This window comes from Ovis aries, chromosome 2, assembly GCF_016772045.2.
Source record: "Ovis aries strain OAR_USU_Benz2616 breed Rambouillet chromosome 2, ARS-UI_Ramb_v3.0, whole genome shotgun sequence".
Classification (NCBI taxonomy): Eukaryota; Metazoa; Chordata; class Mammalia; order Artiodactyla; family Bovidae; genus Ovis; species Ovis aries.
This window is the reverse complement of record NC_056055.1, coordinates 136,981,025-137,005,293: the sequence shown is the minus strand read 5'-3', so window position 1 is coordinate 137,005,293 and position 24,269 is coordinate 136,981,025. Positions and strand designations below refer to the sequence as shown.

The 24,269-nt window shown below is 40.3% G+C and overlaps 1 protein-coding gene across 8 annotated transcripts in view; it reads left to right on the top strand.

Annotated features, from left to right (window-relative positions):
* RAPGEF4 (Rap guanine nucleotide exchange factor 4) overlaps positions 1–24,269 on the top strand; it is a 328,719-nt gene that overhangs the window by 181,386 nt on the left and 123,064 nt on the right. For 5 of the 8 annotated variants that reach the window (XM_027964849.3, XM_060411105.1, XM_027964848.3 and 2 more), the window contains 2 exons: positions 3,773–3,845; positions 7,888–7,907. In XM_027964849.3, coding sequence (XP_027820650.1) covers positions 3,773–3,845; positions 7,888–7,907 — 93 coding nt within the window. Of the gene's footprint in view, positions 1–3,772; positions 3,859–7,887; positions 7,908–18,576; positions 18,698–24,269 lie in introns of those variants that run through there. The other 3 variants (XM_012133682.4, XM_060411108.1, XM_060411106.1) reach the window with 2 other exon arrangements.

Genomic DNA, 24,269 nt, shown 5'->3' with positions numbered 1-24,269 from the left:
CAAATGAAATTACTCTTGGAACTCTAAATTCTGTATCAGCTAAAAGTGAAGACACTCAAGTTGCCATAGGAGCTGAAGGCTCTGCTTATGTGCTGCCGGGCCTGAGGGTCCTCCAGGAGCTCAGGGTTCTGCAGAAATAGGTTTTGAACCCCATTTCACCGATGTTTCACCCTCCACCTCTGGCAGTCACCAGTCTAGTCTCTGTATCTATGAGTTTGCATTTTTTATATTTATTTATTTTGGATACTAACCCCTTATCAGGTATATGATTTGTAAACATTTTCTGCCATTTAATACCTTGCCTTTTCATTTGTTGATTGTTTCCTTTGCCATGCAAATACTTTTCAGTTTGATGTAGTCCCACTTACTGATTTTTGCTCTGGTTACCTTTACATTTGGTGTTAAATCCAAAAAACACATTGCCAAGACCAATGTCAAGGAGCCTACAGCCTATGATTTCTTCCAGGAGTTTTATGGTTTCAGGACTTGTGTTTGAGACTTTCATCCACTTGGAGTTAATTTTTGTGTAAGATTGTGGTCCAGTTGATGAAAGTGAAAGAGGAGAGTGAAAAAGTTGGCTTAAAGCTCAACATTCAGAAAACGATCATGGCATCTGGTCCCATCCCTTCACGGGAAATAGATGGGGAAACAGTGGAAACAGTGACAGACTTTCACTTTGGGGGCTCCGAAATCACTGCAGATGGTGATTGCAGACACTTACTCCTTGGAAGGAAAGTTATGACCAACCGAGACAGCATACTGAAAAGCAGAGACATTACTTTGCCAACAAAGGTCCTTCTGGTCAAGGCTACGTTTTTTCCATTGGTCATGTATGGATGTAAGAGTTGGACTATAGAGAAAGCTGAGCGCCAAAGAATTGATGCTTTTGAACTGTGGTGTTGGAGAAGACTCTTGAGAGTCCCTTGGACTGTAAGGAGATTCAACCAGTCCATCCTAAAGGAGATCAGTCCTGAATATTCATTGGTAGGACTGATGCTGAAGCTGAAACTCCAATACTTTGGCCACCGGATGTGAAGAATGGACTCATTTTAAAAGACCCTGATGCTGGGAAAGATTGACGGCAGGAGAAGAAGGGGACGACAGAGGATGAGATGATTGGATGGCATCACCGAATCAATGGACATCGGTTTGGGTGGACTCCAGGAGTTGGTGATGGACAGGGAAGCTTGGCGTGCTGCTGTTCATGGGGTCACAAAGAGTCGGACATGACTGAGCAACTGAACTGAACTGAACTGTGGTCCAGTTTCATTCTTTTGCAAGTGGCTGTCCAATTTGCCCAACACCATTTATTGAGGAGTCTGTCCTTTCCCCCACTGTATATTCTTGGCTTCTTTGTTGTAGATTAAGTGGCCATGTATGTGTGCCTGGGTTTATTTTGGGGCACTCTTTTCTGTTCCATTCATCTATGTATCTAATAAGTTATTTATAAATTCAGCAATGACATATATGAAGCAATTAGACATTTGAACCTGACCGAATATTATGGAGATGTTACATTTCTAAGTTGAGATAGTGGTACTATGGTTTTGTTTTGGGGGGAAAAAAAGAATCGTTACCTTTTAGAGATTTCTATTGAAATATATGTGGATTAAATGATATATCTGGAATTGCTTCAAAATAACTCTGGAAGGGGCAAGTGGATAGGATTATAGATGAAATAACATTAGTCAAGAGTTAACAGTTATTGAGGCTGTATGTTAAGTATGTGGTATGATATTCTATTTTTATGTATGTATGAAAATTTCCATTCACATTCCAAAAGCCAACAGATATATATTAACTTTCTATTATGTGCAAGACAGAGTACCCAGTACTGAGTGCAGCCGTCCTCCTGTGCTGTTACAGGAGAGTGATGCTTTCTAAGTTCACAGGGCCGTGCCTGCCCACCTCTGCAGGGAGCCCAGTGTCTAGGGCACAGTGAGAACACAGTAGGTGCTCAGCGCATCTGCGTGCCAGAACGCAGCCCTCACTCTGCTCCCTGAATGGTTACTCTGTTTTCCCTTCCCAGGAGTGACTGCTCTGGTAACACGCTCCATGAGCAAACCCTAGACCCCGTGCTATGGAGCTGAAGGAAGGCAGAGTCCTGTTCACTTAGGAGTCAGGAAGGTGCTTCCATGGACTTCATGGAAATTGATTTCGAGGTGCCCGAGACAAGTGCGTTTGCTGCATCCAAAACATTTCTAAGCAAAGCAAAATTGTTCCTTTAATTTAACATGAATTATTTCTTTCAGGAGCCTGTTAATGGAGTTGCTAACAGTGAGAGGAATACCTCAAAAGGTTGTAGGGGGTCATAGAACCTTCTTAGAATGTAACCTGGCCCCCATCTGCTCTCTCTGAGCCTGTATTTTCAGAGTCCAGCATAACATTATGCCCAGAAATGTGCTTTGCCCGGTGCTTTCTCATGAGGAAGACGAGTAGATGGTATCATAAGAAAAAGGAAAAGCAGAATGAGGAAATTATCAAAAGGAAATGTCAGGAATTCAGGGTGATGGATTGGTCCCATGGGTATGTTTGAGTGATTAGTTAACTCAGAGGCAGAGAGAAATCATGATTTTGAATGTCTGCATGCAGGTGTTAGTATAGTTGCCTCAGAAGGAGAAGAAAAAAGGATTTAAAAAAAAAAGCTAGTCACATCTTGACTAGAAGAAGGCTCTTTTGAGAGCTCATCAATGTTACATTACAAACACCATTCAAATCTACCAAATGGGCCAGATGGCTGCTCAAATACTGCATGCTGCCAGCTGCCCATTGCTACAGATGAAGTCTTTTCTGCTGACGTTTGTGTAACCCACAAGCACATTATGAAGTGTTGATTCTTTTTATGCTGTTTAACATTTATGTGCCATCATAATTATAAACGATAAATATACATGACACCATGCAACAGATAAAGTTGCCCAGCTTTCATTCTGCAAGGGGAGGAGGCTGTATTTATTACCTGAGAAGAGAGGATGTCTCGCACTCATATTCCATTCTTCGTAAATGTCACTTCTCTCTCACTGGGAGCTTGATCTGCTTGCTGTATGCTCACCAAGCCTTATTCCTTCAAAACAACACAGACTCCCAGCGCTAATATATATCACTGAGCCTCAGGTTTTAAAGCACGTCTGGACCAAAAGTCAGAGGGAGAAAATTCAGAAGGATCTAAATAGTTCTAAACGAAGCCAAACTATTCTATTTGACAACATACCACAGGTTCTTTGGAGGTCACACAACGGGCAGGTGTACAGTGTAAAAGGAAGCTGGCAAATGGTAGTGAATCAGCTTCTTTCACATCAGACACTTTCTAGAGATACATTTCTTTTTGCTTTGAAAGACAGCCGATTGAGTGCCATTCACCTGTTAGGAAGGTGGCACTTTTATTTGTATCTGCATCTATAAAAACCAAATGTCTTTTTCCTCCACAAAAACCTAAGCACGTGTTTGAGAGCACAAGAAGCCAGCCAGAAGGTGGAGGGGAGGGTAAAAGCCCACACTGTTTGGTTAATCAATCACAAACATGTGAAGGAGTGGGCTGCAATAGAACCCCCTCCCCAGGCAGGGGCACGTTCAGTCTCATCCGGGAAGACCTCTTTAGAGCACAGCATTTTTATTTTAGGCCACAGAGCCCAGACAGCATGCTTCATGGCTCTATAAATACAAGACTCGGATGCTTACTGACATCCAGCTTTTCTTCTTTTCAACATGTAAACACATGAATGCGCAAAGTGAGTAAATATCTGTGCACTGAGTTTACAACCTTGTCTTTCAGAAATATCGGCAGTACATGGCGGGACTTCTGGCTCCTCCTTATGGTGTTATGGAAACGGGCTCTAACAATGATAGTAAGTGAAAAATGTGAACACTTGTATCTAAAAATTTGTTGTGTGGTATGTGTTTTCATGTGACAAAAAAAATATGTCCAACGCCAGCTTGACAGAATAAATCTCCAGACTCTTGTGGATAAACAGATCCGCCAGCCCATTCTTGGGTTCTTTTAAAAAATTGTTCCTACAATATAATTATGTGGCCTTAGCTGATAGAGGGAAGCATGCTCTGGGGCTAGTTGGAACTTCAGCATGTTTCTCAAAGGACCTGCATCTTAAAGTATGGTTTGGGGGCTCTTTTAAAATGGGACTCATGAACTGTGTTTATCTCAGTCACGTGTAGGCACCTGAGTGCCCCACCTCTTGCTTATTTTGATGCTCTCAAGGGAAGAAGCAGCATGAATCATTCTTTATTCTTCTTAAATCGTGCTCTCTTCAAATTCGGAGCCTTTTGTAGGAGGCCGGTCTCTGCTCATAAAAGAAAGGAAGTTTTTCTCTGTGATACTCTTTCCTAATGGGTGCCCACTAGACTCAAAGTAATTTTATGTCCTGAGTCTATCTGTTCATGCATGTTGGAAACATCTTTTTAGCACTCAGTACTATCCCTGAGAGTTGCTTGTTGAGGCTCTGGGTCCCTTAACTTGGCTCTTGTCCATGTGTGTGTGATAAAGCAGCAAGCCTTGGGGTTTCCGATGCTGTAGCAGTTCAACGCTGACACACTGGTGGGTCAAGCAGCGCTTCCACTCCAAGCATCTCAGAGCCAGAGCCACCCTTCATGTCTTCTTGAATACCTGAATTCTCACTCTCTCATTCAAACTGATCACTCCCTACAGGTGACCCTTCTCCTCGCTTGATCCGGATCTGAAGTGAGCTCCCTTTCCCTCTGTTTCATGCTTCTGGGCAGCCTGTGCATTCTCCTTCTCAGCTTCTCTTCTGTCCTTGGAGAGGCGGATGTTGGAGGAGAGTCTTTCTTTCCTTTCATTTCTTCTCCTGTTCTTGATTTTTCTCTTCTGGCTGATCTAGGGATGATCGGTAACCAAGTTGGAAATCCCAGTTGTGCTGTTTCCTAGCTGTGTGGCTGCTGGAAAGACACTAATGTCTCTGCGCCTTAGTTTCCCTCATAGGATTTCTTGGGAGACTGAAAGAAGCACATGCGTCGAATGTCTAGAAGGGTGCCTGCGTGGTGCTCAGTCACTTCCAAGTCTTTGCAACCCCATGGCTTGTAGCCCACCAGGCTCCGCTATCTGTGGGATTTTCCCAGCAAGAATCCAGGAGTGGGTTGCTATTTCCTCCTCCAGGGGATCTTCCCAACCCAGGGATCAAACCCACATCTGTTTCAGCAGGCAGATTTTTAACACCGCCCCACCTGGGACTCTCCGTTTAGAAGGGCACTGGGTGTGTAATAAGAACCCAAATGATGTGAGCTACTATTTTCTCAACACCAGTGACTCTTTAACCCCTCAAAGTCTGACTTCCAACTTGAGCCGTCTAAATTCTCCAGTGACCAACCAATAGCCAGATTCAGTCATTACTATTCCCCATTCTCTGTGACTGAGTAAGCGTTTCCATGTTGTCTCCATTCTCCCTTGGGTCCCATGCTCCACCGGATTATCCTGGTTTTCTCGGTCTCTCTGGCCACTTGTTTTCTTGTCTCTTTCATGGGTACTTCTTCCCCTCATCTGGAAACTCAGTCACTGCTCGAGTCCAGCCTTGGCTATTTTTCTTTTTTTCTCTATACTCTCCTCTCAATCATTGCATCCTTTCTTGCAACTGATACAGATCCTTCCTGAAACCAGAACCTCCATTTGAGTCTTACAAAAGGCAGCCTAACTTTCCAAATGACTGCTGGTTTTCCTTCCACCAGCTCGTCCTGCTGGCCTCATGCACTCACAGTGTCGATAATGGAGCACATGGTGATTCCCGCAAACCTCCTTCTGCTAAAAGCCCATTTCCGTTCATAACTTCACTGTCCTCCCATACGAGGTGCTAGGCCTCCGCTGTTTGGAGCCCTCTTTTCTCTCACCACCACCCACTGAGGTTAATCACTGGTCCGCTCCTTGCTCCTTCCTCTGTAGTGCTCATACTCTTGCCTTTCTCTCCCTGCTGCAGCCCCCTGGCTGAGGGCCTCATCACCCTTGACCTGAGAGCAAGGATGGCTCAATGGCTGTGAACCTTCATTATTTCACCCTTGGTTTACCCTGCACCTGACTTACACAGAACTTTTCCAATTTACTTTTTATTATGACAAATTACAAACATACAGGATGATATAGCTAACACCTGTATTTTCATCACTTTGATTTAATTAATATTAAACTCTAATACTTGAATGTGATTATTATTAACTTGATAGGTATTTTCATACAATCATTTTGCCATATTTTCTTCTTCTAGTCATATATATACATTTCAGCAGACATTTTTGAAAATGTAGACTTTTCCATGCAAAAGCCACACCATTATCACACCCGATTGCTAGTATGATTTTCCTTAATAACAGCCCCCACTGAATCCAAGTCCAGATTTCTCCAGCTGAATGTCTCTGGACTTCATTCAAGGACCCATGTCATTGTCTCCGGTTTCTATATCTTAAATGTCTTTTAATTTTGAAAAGTCCCTTCCTTTCTTTTTCTTGTTCAAATCACTCTGTTGCTCCGAACCTTTAATGATGGTCCACTGCCGGCCATAGAAAGTGAAATTCCAAGACTGCTAATGCCTTAGCCCAACTTTTAGGTTCCTACATGTCCTGAGATCACCTTTTCAATATTATTTCTCTACAGATACCCTAACTTCTATCCACTCCAGTATGATGATTTGTACAACTGCGTTTGTCTTATTAAACCTCCCAGAAAGTAAGCTTCTGTTACAACCCTGTATCTCCTCATTTTGTCAAATCTAGTCCTTACAAGTGGTTGTTGGATGGGTGGAAGGATAAATGGCTAGATGGATTTCTAGCCATCTAGAGATGAATTTCTGAGTGCTGACCTTGAGATACCCTTACTCTTTCTGAGCGATCTGGGAAGTGATGGCAAACATGTTCATTAATACTCTGCTTGAGAGAACAGCCCTCTCCATCCCCTTGTGTTCTGTCAGAGCTTTAATGTCCTGATACTATAGGGGTCAAAGTTTAATTAGGGTATGTTTCCTAGCAGTCTATTCCTTTCTTCCCTCTCCTGCTCACTGCTGCCTATCAGGATGGGTGCTTGGTGCTTTTAATGCCAATATTTTAAGTCCTGTGTGGCTTCTTATTAAAAACATTGAGTGGGTGAGTGAGTGTGTTGCTCCGTTCTGTCCAACTCTTTATGACCCCATAGACTGTAGCCCGCCAGACTCCTCTGTTCATGGAATTCTCCAGGCCAGAATACTGGAGTGGGTAGCTGTTCCCTTCTGCAGGGGATCTTCCCAACCCAGGGATCGAACCCAGGTCTCCCACCTTGCAGGCAGATTCTTTACCATCTGAGCCAATGTTTGTAAATGAGTGAATGGATGAATAACTTATTTGCTAAGAAGATTGAGACATCCCTGGAAACAGCCATTGCTGTGCTCACACCTGATCTGAAAGTAGCAAGAGTTGGCTGTGCCCAAAATAAAAATTGTGTGCTAGTGGTTTTTATGTGCAACTTGCCGCCAAGTTCAGATCCCCGGAATGGTGTGAGGTGGTTTGCCTTGTAAAACTATAACAATTGCAACTTAAGAGTCTGACATGTTTTTCTAAAAGTCTGAGTGTTCTGGTGCTCAAGACAGAGGAATTAGTTGCTCACTTGGTATTAAATAAGCAGGGATGGATTTTTACCTCTAGGAGAGTACAGCATCTGGTAGAAAAGCAAAACAAGCATGAAATCTTGTTGTCTGGCACATAGCCCTGCTCTGACTCACTGATTTGTTTATGTTACAGATTGTGGTAGGTGCTGCTATTTTCCCAAGTAGCATTATGTACATTTTTATGGAAAGACAAATTGGAAACATCAAATTTTTACTTGGTTTGCTTCAGCAAGGGATTTCATTTCCATTTTCCAAGCTGATCTTCTAACTCATATTCTTTCTCTCTTTCCCCTTCTAGGGATTCCTGACAAGGAGAACGTGAGTAACTACTCTCTCTTTCTCTGCCTAATTTCTAAAAACTGTCATAAGGTAAAAAAAATAATTGTGGTAACCCTATCAACAAAGAGAGCTCTTTATCCATATTCAACAGAGTCATAAATATTTTTCTAATCTTACTCTGGCATCTGTGGGTGAGTCACTGTGAAATATGAAGGGGAGAAGGGCAATGGCTTTGACGTGGTCATCACATGTCCTTGATATTAACTAGTACGAAGAAAGGTTATCCTAGAGGCAAATGTTGCTAAGTGTTTTCTTTCTCCCATGATGCATACTGGCAGTAGAGCAAATCATTAGTTTAATGGCACATAGAAAATAAACTGTTTTTCCATAATAGAAATATAAAATATGAAATTTGAGGCCAGTTGATTTTATAAATGCACCCAAATACATTAGAGTTAATGTTTCTCTTTGGAAGTCGAAAATAATGAATTATCTAATTGGTTAGGGCAAAGAGGTAAGAGCCTAGATAGTTTAGGATGAACATTTTACCAAGAACCAGCGCCAAGTACTCCTTCTAAGGCTGGTAGTGTTTGCATGCACATAATAATATTAATGATATTAACTGGGATCTAAATTGAGACAACAGCATGGGAGGGTTAATGTGGAAGTGTGTAAGGATTAACCTGAAGTGGTGCTTGGTGGTTCTGGGATGGATCAACTTACTGCATGCCTCCGTTGCTGTCCCCGGTGGCAGTGTTACAGAACTATCACCCTTTTCTATTTTTTTCCCTGCTTTTGGTCCTGTGTCTGTGGTAATTTCAGACTATTTCGTACTGCTTTTCAAAGGTCTGACTCTAGATTTCTTTAGGTCTTCCTGTTTTCATAATGCTGGTTTTACAGGGCTGGTGGGGAATTCTGACCCACTGCTCTACCACCACAAACTTGGGTTCAAGACCTAGCAATGTCACTTCAAATGTCACATCAAATCCTCATTGGTTGGGTTCAGCAGAAGACTTCAGTTCCTAGTTGCGGGGCTTTGTGCAAGCCTCTTGACTTCTATAGATATCCTTGCCTCGTCTTTAAAATGTGGATGTTGGTTGTAACTGTCTTAAGAGGCCATCATGAATGTTAAATATGATCATCTGTGGCAAGTATAGAGATTCATACAGTAGAGCTCAGTAAATGTGAAGACTGTTATAATAATTATTTTATCAAGTCTTATATCATTTACTACCTATTTTTTCTCCTCTGAAAAATATCCTACCCTTTATAAAGTAATTATCCTTTTACATCTTATGGCTCTCCTTAACCTTGAAAGACATCTGGTCCTGTTGAAAACATCCATGGAGACATTTGGTCCATGCCAAAAAGACTTTGTTATTTGTCCTTTCCAAAATCACTTGCCATGGACCAAATATGCTTACGTGCTTTTTTGGATATAACCAAATTTCAAGGACCTTTTGATGTGGACCAAGTGTCCAAAGGACATTTTTGACATAAACAAATGTCTCCTACCCCTTCTTAAAATACCTTTGTTCAGTGAACCTTTGTAATGGTATTTTGCTATTAAAAATATATCTGTGTGTGTTGAGTAAAGCTCTAGGTTCATGGAGAGTCTGAAAAATAGCTCTTAGACTCTAAAGTAATCGAACTTGGCATCATTTTGGACATGGATATTCCAAAGCACACTGTAACAAACAATATGTGGATCATGAGCTAAATAAAGATGCTAAAAGGGCCTGGTGCTTCCTCATCAAGGAACGTTCAGTGGTGTGGAGAGCACACCCAGAATGGCCAGGCCCTAGGAGGTCTCACGTATTCTAAACTTCAAAGGGAAGCTCAGTCTCTCTTAGACACCCGGTGACCTTTAGGTTGGACCTCCCTGCAGTGGAACAACAGACACAACGTTCTAAGTAGAGAGCCTACCAGCTGTCACGTAGCTCGCTTCATAACAAAAGAAGAATTTGAAGTTCATAGAAAGTCAGATGCAAGGACTTTAACAGCATCTTGCCCTCAAAGATTTAAGGGGCTGGCCAGGCTATCTGCCCAGTAACTAGTCATCATGCATGCTTATTTGTATTTGTTTGGGTCATTCTATGACAAATTCTCTAGTAAAAGGAAGCATACTTTTCTCTATCAGTAAGTAGAGTGGATAGAATGTCACTGCTTGTTATTCAGAAAGCTCTCCAATGCCATCAGTCAAAATAAAGCAAATAAGATGAAAAACATTCATGAGTAGGGTTGAAGCTCTAGAAAGATAAAAGGAAGCCTAAGAGCCTTAAAGTGGTGTTAATTGAATTACTTCCTTTATAAGAGACAAGTTGTGTTTGGATGATTTCTTTCATCCTTTACCTTCTTTACATGTGGGGCAATATTATAGACCCTTTATGTTTCTCTAATAGCAATAATATGCCTGTAGACTGAAACAAAAGCACTTAGGCTATTGTCTCAGGGTCCAAACAGATTCTTTGTATAAAGAATATATTCTTTTTTCTAGCTCCTACTCTTGATTTTGTTAATCACCAAGTTTAACTTTTAATCCAATATCAGACATCAGTAAGTGGTGTTTTTAGCTGCCTTGCCAGCTATATTTTATTTTCAGACCCAGGCTTACCTTTCATAAAAGGAACTTTCTTTTCACAAGTTGCACTTTTCATAGAAACAAATAGACTGACAGCTAACTTGCTGGATTCTTTTGTTTACTACTTACTGTAGTTGGTAGGAACATCATTCAACTTTAGAACACACTGAATTCTGGGACCTGCAAAATAATTGGTAACAGTGTTAGAAAAAATGACCGTTGAACTAATAAAGCAAGGAAACCATTTTGGTGTGGTTGCAGTTGCTTGTGGCCTTTGGTTTTATAGATTTTTCTCTTTGATCTGCTTAAGTTTTCTTTTCGTGCGTCTCCTGTAAGTGCCATACCTGGCTGACCGTGTTTAACACAGAAGGTAAAAATACTCACAATGAAAAGAAAGCTTTCTAGTTGAATGTTAAGGCTGCCCTTTGAAGAAATGAGCTTGTCTATAATATTTTCTGCTTAGATAGACTTTGTTGCTTATTGTGCTCCACTCTTTTGAGAGGCAACTGCTAAGGAGTTTTGTAGTTTTAGAAAGTTATACATTTCTTCCTCAGTATGGAAGGAACCAGAAAATAGACTCAGGAGGCTATTAAGAAAAAAAATCCCATTTTCTGATTTACAAACATCCTGTTTCTCAAAGGATCATTTGAGATCTTCATGTTTTAGGCATTGACAGTGTGATTAGCCAGCTTCTTGTGAAGTATGCAAGGATACTTTCCCAATACAAAGCACTATCAACTCAGAGCTCAAGGATTTCCCAAGCCCTGGAAGAAATGATGTCAGCAGTTAATAAGAAGCAAGCCTGGGGGTCTTGCAAAACTATTTGGTAGGTCTCTTTTTAAGTAGATTACTTAAGCTTCCCAAACTTAAAAAAAGATCATGGGTTATTTATATGAGGAATAATTTTGGAAATTATTATAAAGACGTAAGCTTTTAAATGGCAAATGGTAAGGACATAGTTTACGTGCTTTGTGAAAATTCTCATTAAGGAGAGCACAGTAGAAGAATAAATAGCAAGTAACTATTAGGGTCAATAGGTTAGCAAGTTTAGGAATTTTTAGGAACTATAATAACATCTCTATTGTTGCTCTTCTTCAAGGTTAGAGAAAGCAAATCAGTGTTTTCTACCAATTAAATGACCGCATCTTATTTTAGCGTTATAGATTGGCTGTGATTCTAGGCCAGATGAAGAGAATGGAAACTGTGTATTCTTATACAAACTTAAAACATTAAAAAAAAAAAATTTAAACTCCATAGAGAATTCGCTGGTGGTCCAGTGGTTAAGACTTTATGTTCCAATGCAGGGGTATAGGTTAGGTCCCTGTTCAGAGAACTAAGATCCCACATGCCTTACAGCCAAAAATCAAAACATAAAATGGACATTATTGTAACAAATTCAATGAAGACTTTTAAAATGGTCCACATTAAAAAAAAAAATCCATTAAAAAATAAAGAAGATCCCACGTTGTTGTTGTTATTCAGTCTCTAAGTCATGTCTGACTCTCTGTGATCCCATGGACTGCAGCACGGCAGGCTTCCCTGTCCTTCACCATCTCCCAGAGCTTGCTCAAACTCATGTCCATTGAGTCAGTGATGCCATCCAGCCATCTCATCCTCAGTCCCTTTCTCCTCCTGCCTTCAGTCTTTCCCCGCATCAGGGTCTTTTCCAATGAGTCAGTTCTTCACATTAAGAGACCAAAATATTGGAGTTTCAGCTTCAGCACCGGTCCTTCCAATGAATATTCAGGGTTGATTTTTTTTAGGATTGATTGGCTTGATCTCCTTGTTGTCCCAGACCTTTCAACTCCAGCTTTGAAACTGAATTCAAACCAATGGTAACTGGTGGAGCACCGTTTTAAAATCCTACTTTAAAACATCCAGAACTTATCAGGACACCTTGGCCAGAGTTCACAGCTTTGCCCCAGGAGCCATGTCCCTCTGTTCTAGGGTGAGAATGGTTTAACCAGCACTGTCACACACTGAAGCAATACACGTGTGACTAGCTGAGCGTGCGACGCTCTACACAGGAGAGCAAAGCAACCAGATGCTGAAAGCAGGAACTCCCAAGCTGCTCGTTTTCATTCTGAAGGACAAGTTGCTTATCACCAAAGTGAAGACTAGACTTAGCAGTGTTGCTGGCCCCAGACTATGCATTGTGCAGTGTGTAAATACTCATTCCTTAGCTAGCCTATTAGAAAGCCCAGCTCAGTGAGCAAAGACTGACTTTGTACCACCTCCTGGGAGAAACAGCCTCTTAATGTCCAAGGTGCCAAGGACAACTTCAGCTCTTGGTCTCTGAAGAAATGTTTGTCTTTGTGTTTGTGAGTTATGTATTTTATGGGGCAGGAGGCCATTGCTCAATTTCTTTCTGCTCTTTATTCCATCTCTTCCTCTCCTCATATAAAAGCTGGTCCGTGCTTTTCTCTCTCTCTCTCTGTCTAGCTTCTGCAGTGGTGTTCTGATTGAAGTGTTTTTCTCTTTTTTAATTTTATTGGAATAGAGCTGATCTGCAATGCTGTGTTTCTAGTGTACATCCAAGTGATTCAGTTATACATATATTCATTCTTCTCAGATTCTTTTCTCTTAGAGGTTATCACAGAATATAGAGTTCCCTGTATACAGGGAACTGTACAGTGTGCTGTAGAGTAGGTCCTTGTTGGTTACCTATCTTATTTCCAGTAGTTGTGTGTGTGTTCGTCCCTAGCTCCTGGTTTATCCGTCCCTCACCACGTTTGTTTCTCTATTGCTAAACATGTTTGTTTTTGATATCTATAAGTCTGTTTCTATTTCTGATTGAATTTTAAAGAGGATGTATAGTTGTCCTTCCTCTGCAGAGTAAATAGTTAATGCAGGGAATTCTGATGATCTGATCTTCTGCTGTCAGTTAAGCCATGTGTTGGTAACCTCTGAATGTTCTTGCCAGTGTTCACAGGACTGGCCTCCTGTGAGATTGCTTGATAAAAGGGTATCTTTTAGGGTGTATTGAGGTGATGGTTCCTTAATATATTTTAGACTCTCTTTTATAATATTGTGAATGATATTTGGTGACTGATTCGGTGCTCTCATGGTAGGGTGTCTGCATTTTTACAGAGCAGAACTTTTGAATGCTGCAGTCATGCCAATGGTTTCTTAGGGATGCCACTGAGTTACACCATGTAGCCCTGCTTTGAATATGTTCCCAGTCTTTTCTGTAATCAGAATTTGACTTGAGCAAGATATCACAGAGAACCTGAGATGTGTTTAATGGTTTAAAGTGATAATCATTAAAGAACAAATAAATATCATAAAAGAAATGATATTTGCCAATCTCTCCAGCCGCCAGCCCCTGCCTGCTCTCCCTTTAACAAATGGCATGGCCTTGGGGGGAGGCTGCTCGGTATTGGCTGTGCTGCTGAGAATTAGTTAGTTCCACTCTCTGCCAGGCAAGGAACATGATGTCATGTTGACAGTAAGACACTACACTGCTGATTCTAGAGTTATGGGTGACTACATCGCTGTCTTCAGAAATATTTTATCCTGCACTGCAAGCAATTATATTCATCACCAGTGAAGTGAAGTGAAATTGATCAGTCGTATCCAACTCTTTGCGACCCCATGGACTGTAGCCTACCAGGCTCCTCCCCATCCATGGGATTTTCCAGGCAAGAGTACCGGAGTGGGTTGCCATTTCCTTCTCCAGGGGATCTTCCTGACCCAGGGATCGAACTCGGGTCTCCCACATTGTAGGCAGATGCTTTACCCTAGTAACTGAGTGCTAATAGCGTGTTATCTCAATTGACTGTGAGACTAAAATATATATAGTATTGTTTGTTTGGTGTACTTGAATTTTTATTATCCTTGCTTTTACAAACTGAATTCAAATTATTTGCAAAGTATGTCTTAGGTTTAGGAGAGAAAATTGTAGTGTTATCAGATTGGATAAAGTAATCTAATGATTACAGTCATTTAGAATTTGGATTCTTTTCTAATAGTAATTTGGTGTCAAACATGTTCCCCTGAGTTGATAATATTAAAATACTTTATAGTTCCCTTTCAGTTAGTTTAGTTTCTCAGTCGTGTCTGACTCTTTGTGACCCTATGGACTGCAGCACACCAGGCCTCCCCGTCTATCACCAACTCCCAGAGGTCACTCAAACTGATGTCCATCGAGTTGGTGATGCCATCCTCTGTTGTCCCCTTCTCCTCCTGCCTTCAATCTTTCCCAGAATCAGGGTCTTTTCACATGAGTCAGTTCTTCACATCAGGTGGCCAAAGTATTGGAGTTTCAGCATCAGCATCAGTCCTTCCAATGAATATTCAGGACTGATTTCCTTTAGGATGGACTGGTTGGATCTCCTTGCTGTCCAAAAGACTCTCGAGTCTTCTTCAAAACCACAGTTCAAAAGCATCAATTCTACTGTGTTCAGCTTTCTTTATAGTCCAACTCTCACATCCATACATGACCACTGGAAAAACTAGCCTTGAGTAGACTGACCTTTGTTGGCAAAGTAGTGTCTCTGCTTTTTAATATACTGTCTAGGTTGGTCATAACTTTTCCTCCAAGAAGTAAGTGTCTTTTAATTTCATGGCTGCAATCACCATCTGCATTGATTTTGGAGCCCAAGAAAATAAAGTCTGTTTCTGTTTCCATTGTTTCTCCATCTATTTGCTATGGAGTGATGGGGCCAGATGCCATGATCTTAGTTTTCTGAATGTTGAGTTTTAAGCCAACTTTTTCACTCTCCTCTTTCACTTTCATCAAGAGGCTCTTTAGTTCTTCTTTGCTTTCTGCCATAAGGGTGGTGTCATCTGCACATCTGAGAATATTGATATTTGTCCGGGCAATCTTGATTCCAGCTCGTGCTTCATCCAGCCTGGAATTTCTCATGATGTACTCTGCATATAAGTTAAATAAGCAGGGTGACAATATACAGCCTTGACATACTCCTTTCCCAATTTGGAACCAGTCTGTTGTTCCATGTCTGGTTCTAACTGTTGTTTTTTGACCTGCATACAGATTTCTCAGAAGGCAGGACAGGTGGTCTGGTATTCCTGTCTCTTGAAGAATTTCCCACCATTTGTTGTGATCCACACAGTCAAAGGCTTTAGCATAATCAATAAAGCAGAAGTAGGTGTTTTTCTGGAACTCGCTTGCTTCTTCTGTGATCCAGCGGATGTTGGCAGTTTGATCTCTGGTTCCTCTGCATTTTCTAAATCCAGCTTGAACATCTGGAAGTTCATGGTTCACATACTATTGAAGCCTGGATTGGAGAATTTTGAGCATTACTTTGCTGGCATGTGAGATGAGTGCAATTGTGTAGTAGTTTGAGCATTCTTTGACATTGCCTTTCTTTGGGATTGGAATGAAAACTGACCTTTTCCAGTCCTGTGGCCACTGCTGAGTTTTCCAGGTTCGCTGGCATATTGAGTGCAGCACTTTCACAGCATCACCCTTTAGGATTTGAAATAGCTCAACTGGAATTCCATCACCGCCACTAGCTTTGTTCGTAGTGATACTTCCTAGAGCCCACTTGACTTTGCATTCTAGGATGTCTGGCTCTAGATGAGTGATCACACCATCATGGTTATCTGGGTCATGAAGATCTTTTCTGTATAGCTCTTCTGTGTATTCTTGCCACCTCTTCTTAACATCTTCTGCTTCTGTTCAGTCCATACCGTTTCTGTCCTTTATTGTGCCCATCTTTGCATGAAATGTTCCCTTGGTATCTCTAATTTTCTTCAAGAGATCTCTAGTCTTTCCCTTTGTATTGTTTTCCTCTATTTCTTTGATCTCCCAACAATCCTTTTGCTCTGGGTGTCTAGGAATCACCATTTTATCATCATTTATGACGAAACTGAGGGTCATGTTCTGAGGGTCATAGTTCTCCTTATCTTTAGATACAATTACAATATAGATAGATGTACATATACACACGTGTACATTTACAGACACGTACAGAGGTGTTATAAACTTATGTTTAACAATTTGCATTCTTTAGAATTCCTTGAATAGAAAATTGTAACACCACTTTTAGTAGTATGATCTGGCTTTGTTCAGAATTCTTATTTCCAGTTTCTATAAATGTGTAGATTCTCTTCAACTTTGTTTTATTTTCTGTTTTCCTTCAGTCAAAGAATGATTCAGAAATTCCCACAGAATGCCATCTAATTGTTTGAAAGCCTTTCATTGAATGCATATGGATTGGTCCATCCCAAGCCCCACGTGGGGCTCTGAAAATAAAGCGCGGCACCTCAGTGAGCCACAGATGGATGGAGACGGCATGTGAACACAGCAAGCAGTGCCGTGCTGTGGGCACACGTGGTTGGGCGGGTGTGGCGTGAGGGCATGGCCTCAGAGGCGTGAGTCAAGTCCAGCTCTGCTGCTTACTAATCAAGTGAAGGTGGCTAAGTCAGTTCATAAGCTTTTACTCCTCGGTTTCCCCATTTGCAGAGTAGGAGTTATAGCAATGTAGGAGTAGTAGCATAGAGGTGGAAGGCAAGGGGGCTTCCTGGAAGACTAGTGAAATGACACAAGCGAAGCACTCCCCCAGTAAGTTCTCTCGGAGACACGAGGGGTCATTGGGGTTCCCAGAAGGGGAGGGCTCAGGGCAGGCCTCCTGGAGGAGGAAGAAAAGCCTTCATGCCCTCTTGATGGAAAGTAGCTGTTGCCCCGGTAGAAGCGAAAGAAGAACGTTGCATGAACAAAGGAAGAGAGTACCAGAACTTTTCAGAATCTTTTAAAATAAAAAAACTTATCATTATCTCAGACTCTCATTTGCTAGGAGACCTTGCAAAGTTGTCAGTATCTGGCTTCTAAGCTTCAGGCATTTCAGGGTTCCAACAAAGCACCATATTTTTTCCCGTAAAGGTTGATCTCTTTTAAATGTAGTTGGGGAATCAGCTTGAATTCCCCCCTATTTGTCCCTCCCAATATCATGCCTTACTTTTAAAAATGACAGATCTAGAGCTGATGCCTTTGAAGCCTATTGTTCACTCTGATCTCCAGCTCCGTTTTTGCTATAATTGCCCAGTCGGTGCTCTCTGATTTCTGTGGTTCTCCTTTGTTTTTTTTTCCCCCCCTCTTCTCTTGAATGAATCACTCTACAAAGCTTTCTATTGAATTTTGACCTCTTTTCCTTTTCCGATTGTCAAGGTCACTTTAAATTTCATTCCAGTTCTCCTAAGTGCCAGCCACCCCCACCCGATTGGGTATCATTGTTAAGTTTAATAAGAATGCTTTTGATTCCATATTCAAGGCATTAATCAACATGTTAAATCTAGCAGCATTCAGCAGAGGACCTATCCTTGTGAAATTTAATTTGGTTTCTGCTAATTTATTTGCATACATTATAAAATTACCCCATCTGAACATGAAAAAGAAACTTAAGAAAGCATACCATGAAAATAACTAGTAAAACAGGTGTGAGGTCATTAAATTTGCTTGTGTCTTGCTTTCTGCTTACTTGTAGTTTGACAGAAAAGGAAGGGGAGAATTTTATTTGTGTCTCAGAAGACACTAGTATGACCAAATTCAATACTTGTTCATTGTTATAATCTGTGCCTTGAGAGGTATACTGACTTCTGTCCCTGACGCTTAATAACCAGCAACACTGAACAAGTCTTAGGTCCATGACCCTCAGTTTCCTCATTGATAAGATGGTGATTCCCTGACACCCACAGCAAAAGGGTTGTTGGGAGATCAAATAAGATAACTCAGGGGGAGAATTCCCAAACTTGGCCACTGCCTGCAAATATAAAATGTTACATTAAGGTTTCCTGGAACTTCATTCTAAATGAGATGACACCCTTTTTTGTAACCTCAGCCCAGGGACATTATCCTAGCATGGGGATCACTGAGGTTGTCCAGTGGGTTCTAGCTTGGGAGGAGACTGGGTCTGGGAAGCCTTACGAAGGTGCTCTTGCATCCTGGTAGGACTTGGTCCAGTGCTTAATTCTGGGAAGACAGCAGGACGCCAAATGAAAAGTCGTTCATCTTAATGTCCGTGTAACTTGGCTCAGCCAAGAGAAGGCACAATTCCCAAGTCACACCGAGCACCGATTTAGTGCTGTGATTTGATAGCCCAATCCCAAACAAAGTGAGGAAACCACACCCGAAGTTGACTACAAAGATGAATAGGGCAGAGGGTAAGCACTATAAGAGAGCAGAGAGTAAGACGGTAAACTGAAGAAGGCGCCTGGATTGTTTGGGGCCCCAGAGAGAATTATGGATGTCATCATGGCAGTCTACCCAGCACCTTCCAGTTTTAGGGTATGTGAGCTTTTTAAATATTATGTTTAGCCAATTCTTCTATCTAAATTGTCAAAACATAACAATGTACAACCACCTAGAAAAGGAATTCATAACATATTGCAACAATGGCACTATCATCATTCAACAAGATATCTTTTTACTGAAACAGGTAGTGATCCCTCCCCGCATATGCACCTGTCCCCGGCTCCCCCAGGTTTATATTTTGTGTGTTTTCTGTCTTTTTCTCTTTGCTCTCTGACACATTCAGAAAAACACTTGGGCTCCCTCTGGTGGCCATTCCAATGTTTCTACATGTTTAACTTGACAGCTGAAGTTTTAGTTAACTTGGCACAAAATGTTTGGATGAAAGTGGAAATATTAATAGTAAATGTTATTTTCTTTTGTAAGATGACTGGGAACTTGGGAACCTCCAGTTAGCCAAAATATCCAACTCATCATTCATCATTCATTCACTCATGTCTTCCAGTCTAATACGTTGTTGATAGTTTCACGTTTCTAAATGAAGGGGTATCTGGTCTGCAAGTCCATAGAAAGATACTGAGTTCCATTTCTGTAAGTCAGTTTCCCCAGAAGTGATTGTATTGACTAGCATGTTTTTATAGAATGATTGCTGTCTTTTAACTCAGAGTTGAGTATTGTGAGAAAGATTTTGTTGCTCACTTTAAAATATGTGAATAAACCCTTATTTACCAGTTGTCAGTGTCGTACTCTTTCTTTTCCTCCTTTCAGTCATATATCCATTCTATTTACCCCATAGACTTTTATCCTATTGTGATGAATCTTTGTCCAGGCCTGTTTACTTTTTAATTATGCCAATATATTAGTCAATAAACAGATTTAGCTACACTAACAAAGACCCAAACATAACAGTGTCTAAAATAGAAGGCAATTTTCCTTCTTGTTAAGTGTCAAAATGTGAGCTGTCCAGGATTCATGTTGCACCTGCATGTTCTAATGTACTTTTGTGACTGAAAGTCCCTATTGATCATCCTCTATACGTTATGTATCAAAAATAAGTATATAAGTTTAAATCTTAGTGTTTTAAAATTTCTAATGACCATTAGTCTCCTTTAAAATTTTTTCTTTTCAATTTAGTACTAATTGCTAAAACAAAATAAATATTTTGTATATTTTTAGAAATCATTATTAAATATTAAAGTAAATTATAGTAACTGGAAATGCATCAGTGAATGATGGGTGCTTCTTAAAAATGAATTTGTTATCTAGATGCAGCAAGGGGTTAACATCAATTCTACCCTACTTCTTGGTTTTTAGATATGTAAACAGTGGCTTTTAGATATGTAGACAAAAATAAGCAGAGGGGATGGAAATAGTTTTAAATAGCAATGTCACTAAATTCTTTGACTCCTAGGCAGCTGGCGTGGTACCTCATGGAGAAAGAGAGATATTGTGGTTACACTGGAGGTTGTGGGAAGTGTGGGATTCTGGGTAGGTTTTGAAAATGGAGTCAGATTTTCTAATGAGTTAAAAGTGAGGTGAGAGAGGAGGGGAGACGTCAGGGATGACTTCAGGGTTCTTGGTCCCACCTCGCAGAATAGTGCAGCTCAAACAACTAAGAAAGGGAAGACTGAAGATGAAGTGAATTTGGAGACCTAGTTTGAAGGTCGTTATATTAGACAGTGTGCAGGAATGAGGTGTGATTAGGCTTTTTGTTCTCCACCCCTATCCAGTCAACAGTTAATGATAATAAATATTAGAAAGTGGTAATCAGATTTGATTTGAGATATTTATAGTGAGTAGCATACGCCTAGGGCATGAATAAAGTTAGAATGTATCTGAAGAATGAAAAATAAGACAAAAATAAGCAAGAATTTTATTAGGTTTGGCTCTCCCCACCCCTGTTATATTTTGTAGATTTTTAAGAGAATTTGTGTTTGTGAGCAAATTTTGTGTATAACTGCAGGTATCACCTTTCAAACAGAAGGTTAATAACAGATTGATTTATGAATATTTTCAAGTAGAAATAGTAAATGAGTCAAGCTAACAAAGTGTGACTTAATTGACATCCTCAGGGACCCACTTTAATGAATAGGTAGAGGGATATTATTTGTAACTTAGCCCGCAAATTATTTCTATATGATTTAAATGGCTGTGACCTGCTTGAAACAATTTGTTAATTAGTTTAATCATTCTCTTTATAGTTTCTTATATTACTAAATGGGTTAACAGCCCCCCTTTTCCTAATTAATTTTTCCAGCCTAGCCACAAATTTCCAATTAAGTTTGAGGGAGTGAAGTAATTCTATAATAGGGGCAACATGATCATATTTAATTCTTTTAAAATCAACTAACACTTATTAAGTGCCTGCTATGTGCCATGCAGATACATACTTTGATTCTGGAGATAAAGTCCAATAAAACCAATTCTTGACTTCAAAGAGCAAACAGCCTAACAGCTTAAACTGCCTAGGACACAGATGAGTAAAAGAATAATTGTATCAGAATGTAGTACTGAGAGAGATTGGAGTCAAGTGCCAAAATAATGCACAGGTTATAAGAACCGTGTCACTTGAACCCAAAGGATTTCTGTGAATGTTTTCCTTCCTAAGAGAATACAGTTACTAAGTTACCGTATAACTTGAGACTATGGAGGATACAGGTGGTAGAAACCCTTTTTAAGCCACTTTAAAAGTAAAGTCCACAGGAATAGCAGGTGTGGTGCTGACCTCAGGATAACAGAAGCCAGAGACTGCTTCCACCCCTCAAGCCTGGAAACATGGCCACCAAGAATTCCTGGGTTTTCCCCAGCAGTTGCTGTTCAAAAACCTTGGGGAAGGACACGGACATGGGATCCCTCTACCCCAATATTGAGTCAGTGGGGGTGAGATACCACTGTGGGCTCAGCTCTGACCATGGGGGTGTCTGTGTGTGGAAGAAGGGGGGACAGGAAATAGTAGCTGTTCGCTATCCCGCCCAAGTGAGCACATTCAGCTGACCGCTAGAAAAAAATCAGCCCCCTTCCTCTGGTGTACTCAGATAACATCATAATGCAGTCAATATCTCATTTGAGGGTTAGTCTTCATCCCTTGTTTATGAAGAAATAGGACAGAAGCAGTTATGAGAATAATGTTGACATTACATTTTGCAATAGCTTTGATTGCAGGAAGCATTGTGCTTTAGAAATTCCATGCATTCCATTCAGTCAGAGTCGTAATTTCTTTTTCACTGTCTTCTTAGCATGTATGATGTGGAAATTAACAGGATTTGATCTTGTTAAGTCTTTTGAGATACTTGGGTGTGGGTTCTGAGCCAGTAGATGATAGCGGCAATCCTATTTGTCCTAGGATATTACAGAAATTCTTTTTTATCTATTTCATTCTGTCTTTAGAGTCTGTGAGCCAAATTTACATTCGGATGAGTCATTGAAGCTTATATTGTGTGCCTAAAAGGAAATGTTTATGCCACGAGTCTAAGATGAAGTCTAGCAAGACTGAATTTTTAAAATCATGGTTATCTTTCCCTGATCATGAATGTAATAGTGCTTATTTTGAATATTTGGAAACATAAAACTGGTTTTTAAAATCTAAATGCCACCACCCAGAGCCCTGAGTGTTTCTATATTTAATACATAGTAACAAAATTTTGTTTACACTGTATAGATAGTTTCAGGTCTTACTTTTTTCAGTGGAGTTTTTTAAAGGACTTTAATATTGTCTCAACAATATTAAAGAATGAATTTCCTCTGCAATATTGTTTTTTCAAACAGCTATCTATATCTTGTAAAAGTTAGTATTCACGTCATCCCCTTCCCATTTTGGGGAATTATTTTTGGTTACATTGCTGTTCTTCATTTCTGATGTTCTAAGTTTCTGACTGGTATCATTTCCTTTCTGACTGAAGAACTTCCTCTAGAAATTCTTGTAAAACAGGTCTGCTGGCTACAAATTTGCTAACATGTTTCTTCATTTGAGAATGTCTTTCCATTACCTTATTCCTAAAGGATATTTTAAAGGATAGAGAATTATGACTTGACAGCTTCTTTTAGCATTTTTTATGAACCAGTATTGATTCATTATCATTAATGAAAGTCCACTGTTTATTCAAACTCCCTTTGTTTTTACAGTACCCTTTTCTGTTCCTACATCCATCCCTTCAAGGGTATCACTTCATCTTTAGTGGTCCTGCCTCCTTAGGCTCCTTGGCTGTTCCAGTTTCTCAGAAAAGTCACTGAAGTGCTGGCAGGTTTAAAGCAAACTGGTCCATTATTTAGAAGGACATTCCTCAGTTGTGATTTGTCTGATACTTTTTTTTCAAAATCAAGCTCAGATCATAGGTTTTCAGGGAAAAGACCAGAGACAGATCATTTTTATCACACCATATCAAGAATACATACTATTAAGGCAATTTACCATTGTTAATGTTGACTTGGATTATCTGGTTACAGTAGTATTTTCCACGTTTCTCCACTATAAAGTCATCCCTTTTCCATACTGAACTCTTTGGGAGAAAGTCGCTATGCACAGACCAGACTTGCGAAGGGAGTCATGCTCTGTCTCCCTGATAGCAGGTATCAGCGTACATCATTTGGAATTCCTCCATGTGAAGTATTCTCTCTTCTACCACATTTATTTATTTATTCAGTTATTTTTCATATCAGCATGAACTCATGGGTATTTATATTTTGGATTATAACCCAGTATCACTATATTTATTTTATTGGTCAAATTGTTCCAGCATTGACCACTAGTAGCTCTTTAAGTTGGCTCCTGTGTTTCTTTGACATATTCTATCATTGTGTTTTGTTTTATGTTTTTGGACACTTTTTGACACAAGTAGATGCTTTTATATTTCCTGTCCCCATCTTAGCAAGAGCTGTTTTGCCAAGGATCCTTGGTTCCTTTTATTGAAGACTAGTATTAGAAACCCAGATTTGGGTGGTAGATGTCTTTGTTACTACTAGGATTATTGGGATGTTACTGCAGGCTTCCCAAGTGATACAGTGGTAAAGAATCCGCCTGCCAGGGCATGAGACTCAAGAGACTAAGGTTTAATCCTTGGATCAGGAAGATCCCCTGGAGGAGGAAATGGCAACCCACTCCAGTATTCTTGCCTGGAAGATTCCATGGACAGAGGAACCTGGCAGGCTACAGTCCATGGGGGTCACAAGGAGTTGGACACAGCTGAGCTCCTGAGCACCCACACATTGCTTCTAAGCCTTCTCAGCTGAAACAGCAAGGAAATATATGTGAGTGTCCCAGCCCATGCATAATCCATATCTATAAATATACATATATATATATATATATACACACACACACACCCCTATCTGTATCTATACTTAGCTAAGTATGAATTCATACTGATTTATCTAATTGTTAATCCATTACTAAATGGGTCATTCTAGCCTTTTCTCCTTGCTTGGCTGAAAGATCCCACTCTAATAGTGATAAATTTGACTTATACCATCTGAAAGTGAAAGTCGTTCAGTTATGTCTGACTATTTGTGACCCCAAGGAATTCTCCAGGCCATAATACTAGAGTGCGCAGAAATTCCCTTCTCTGGTGGATCTTCCCAACCCAGTGATTGAACCCAGGTTTACCCACATTGC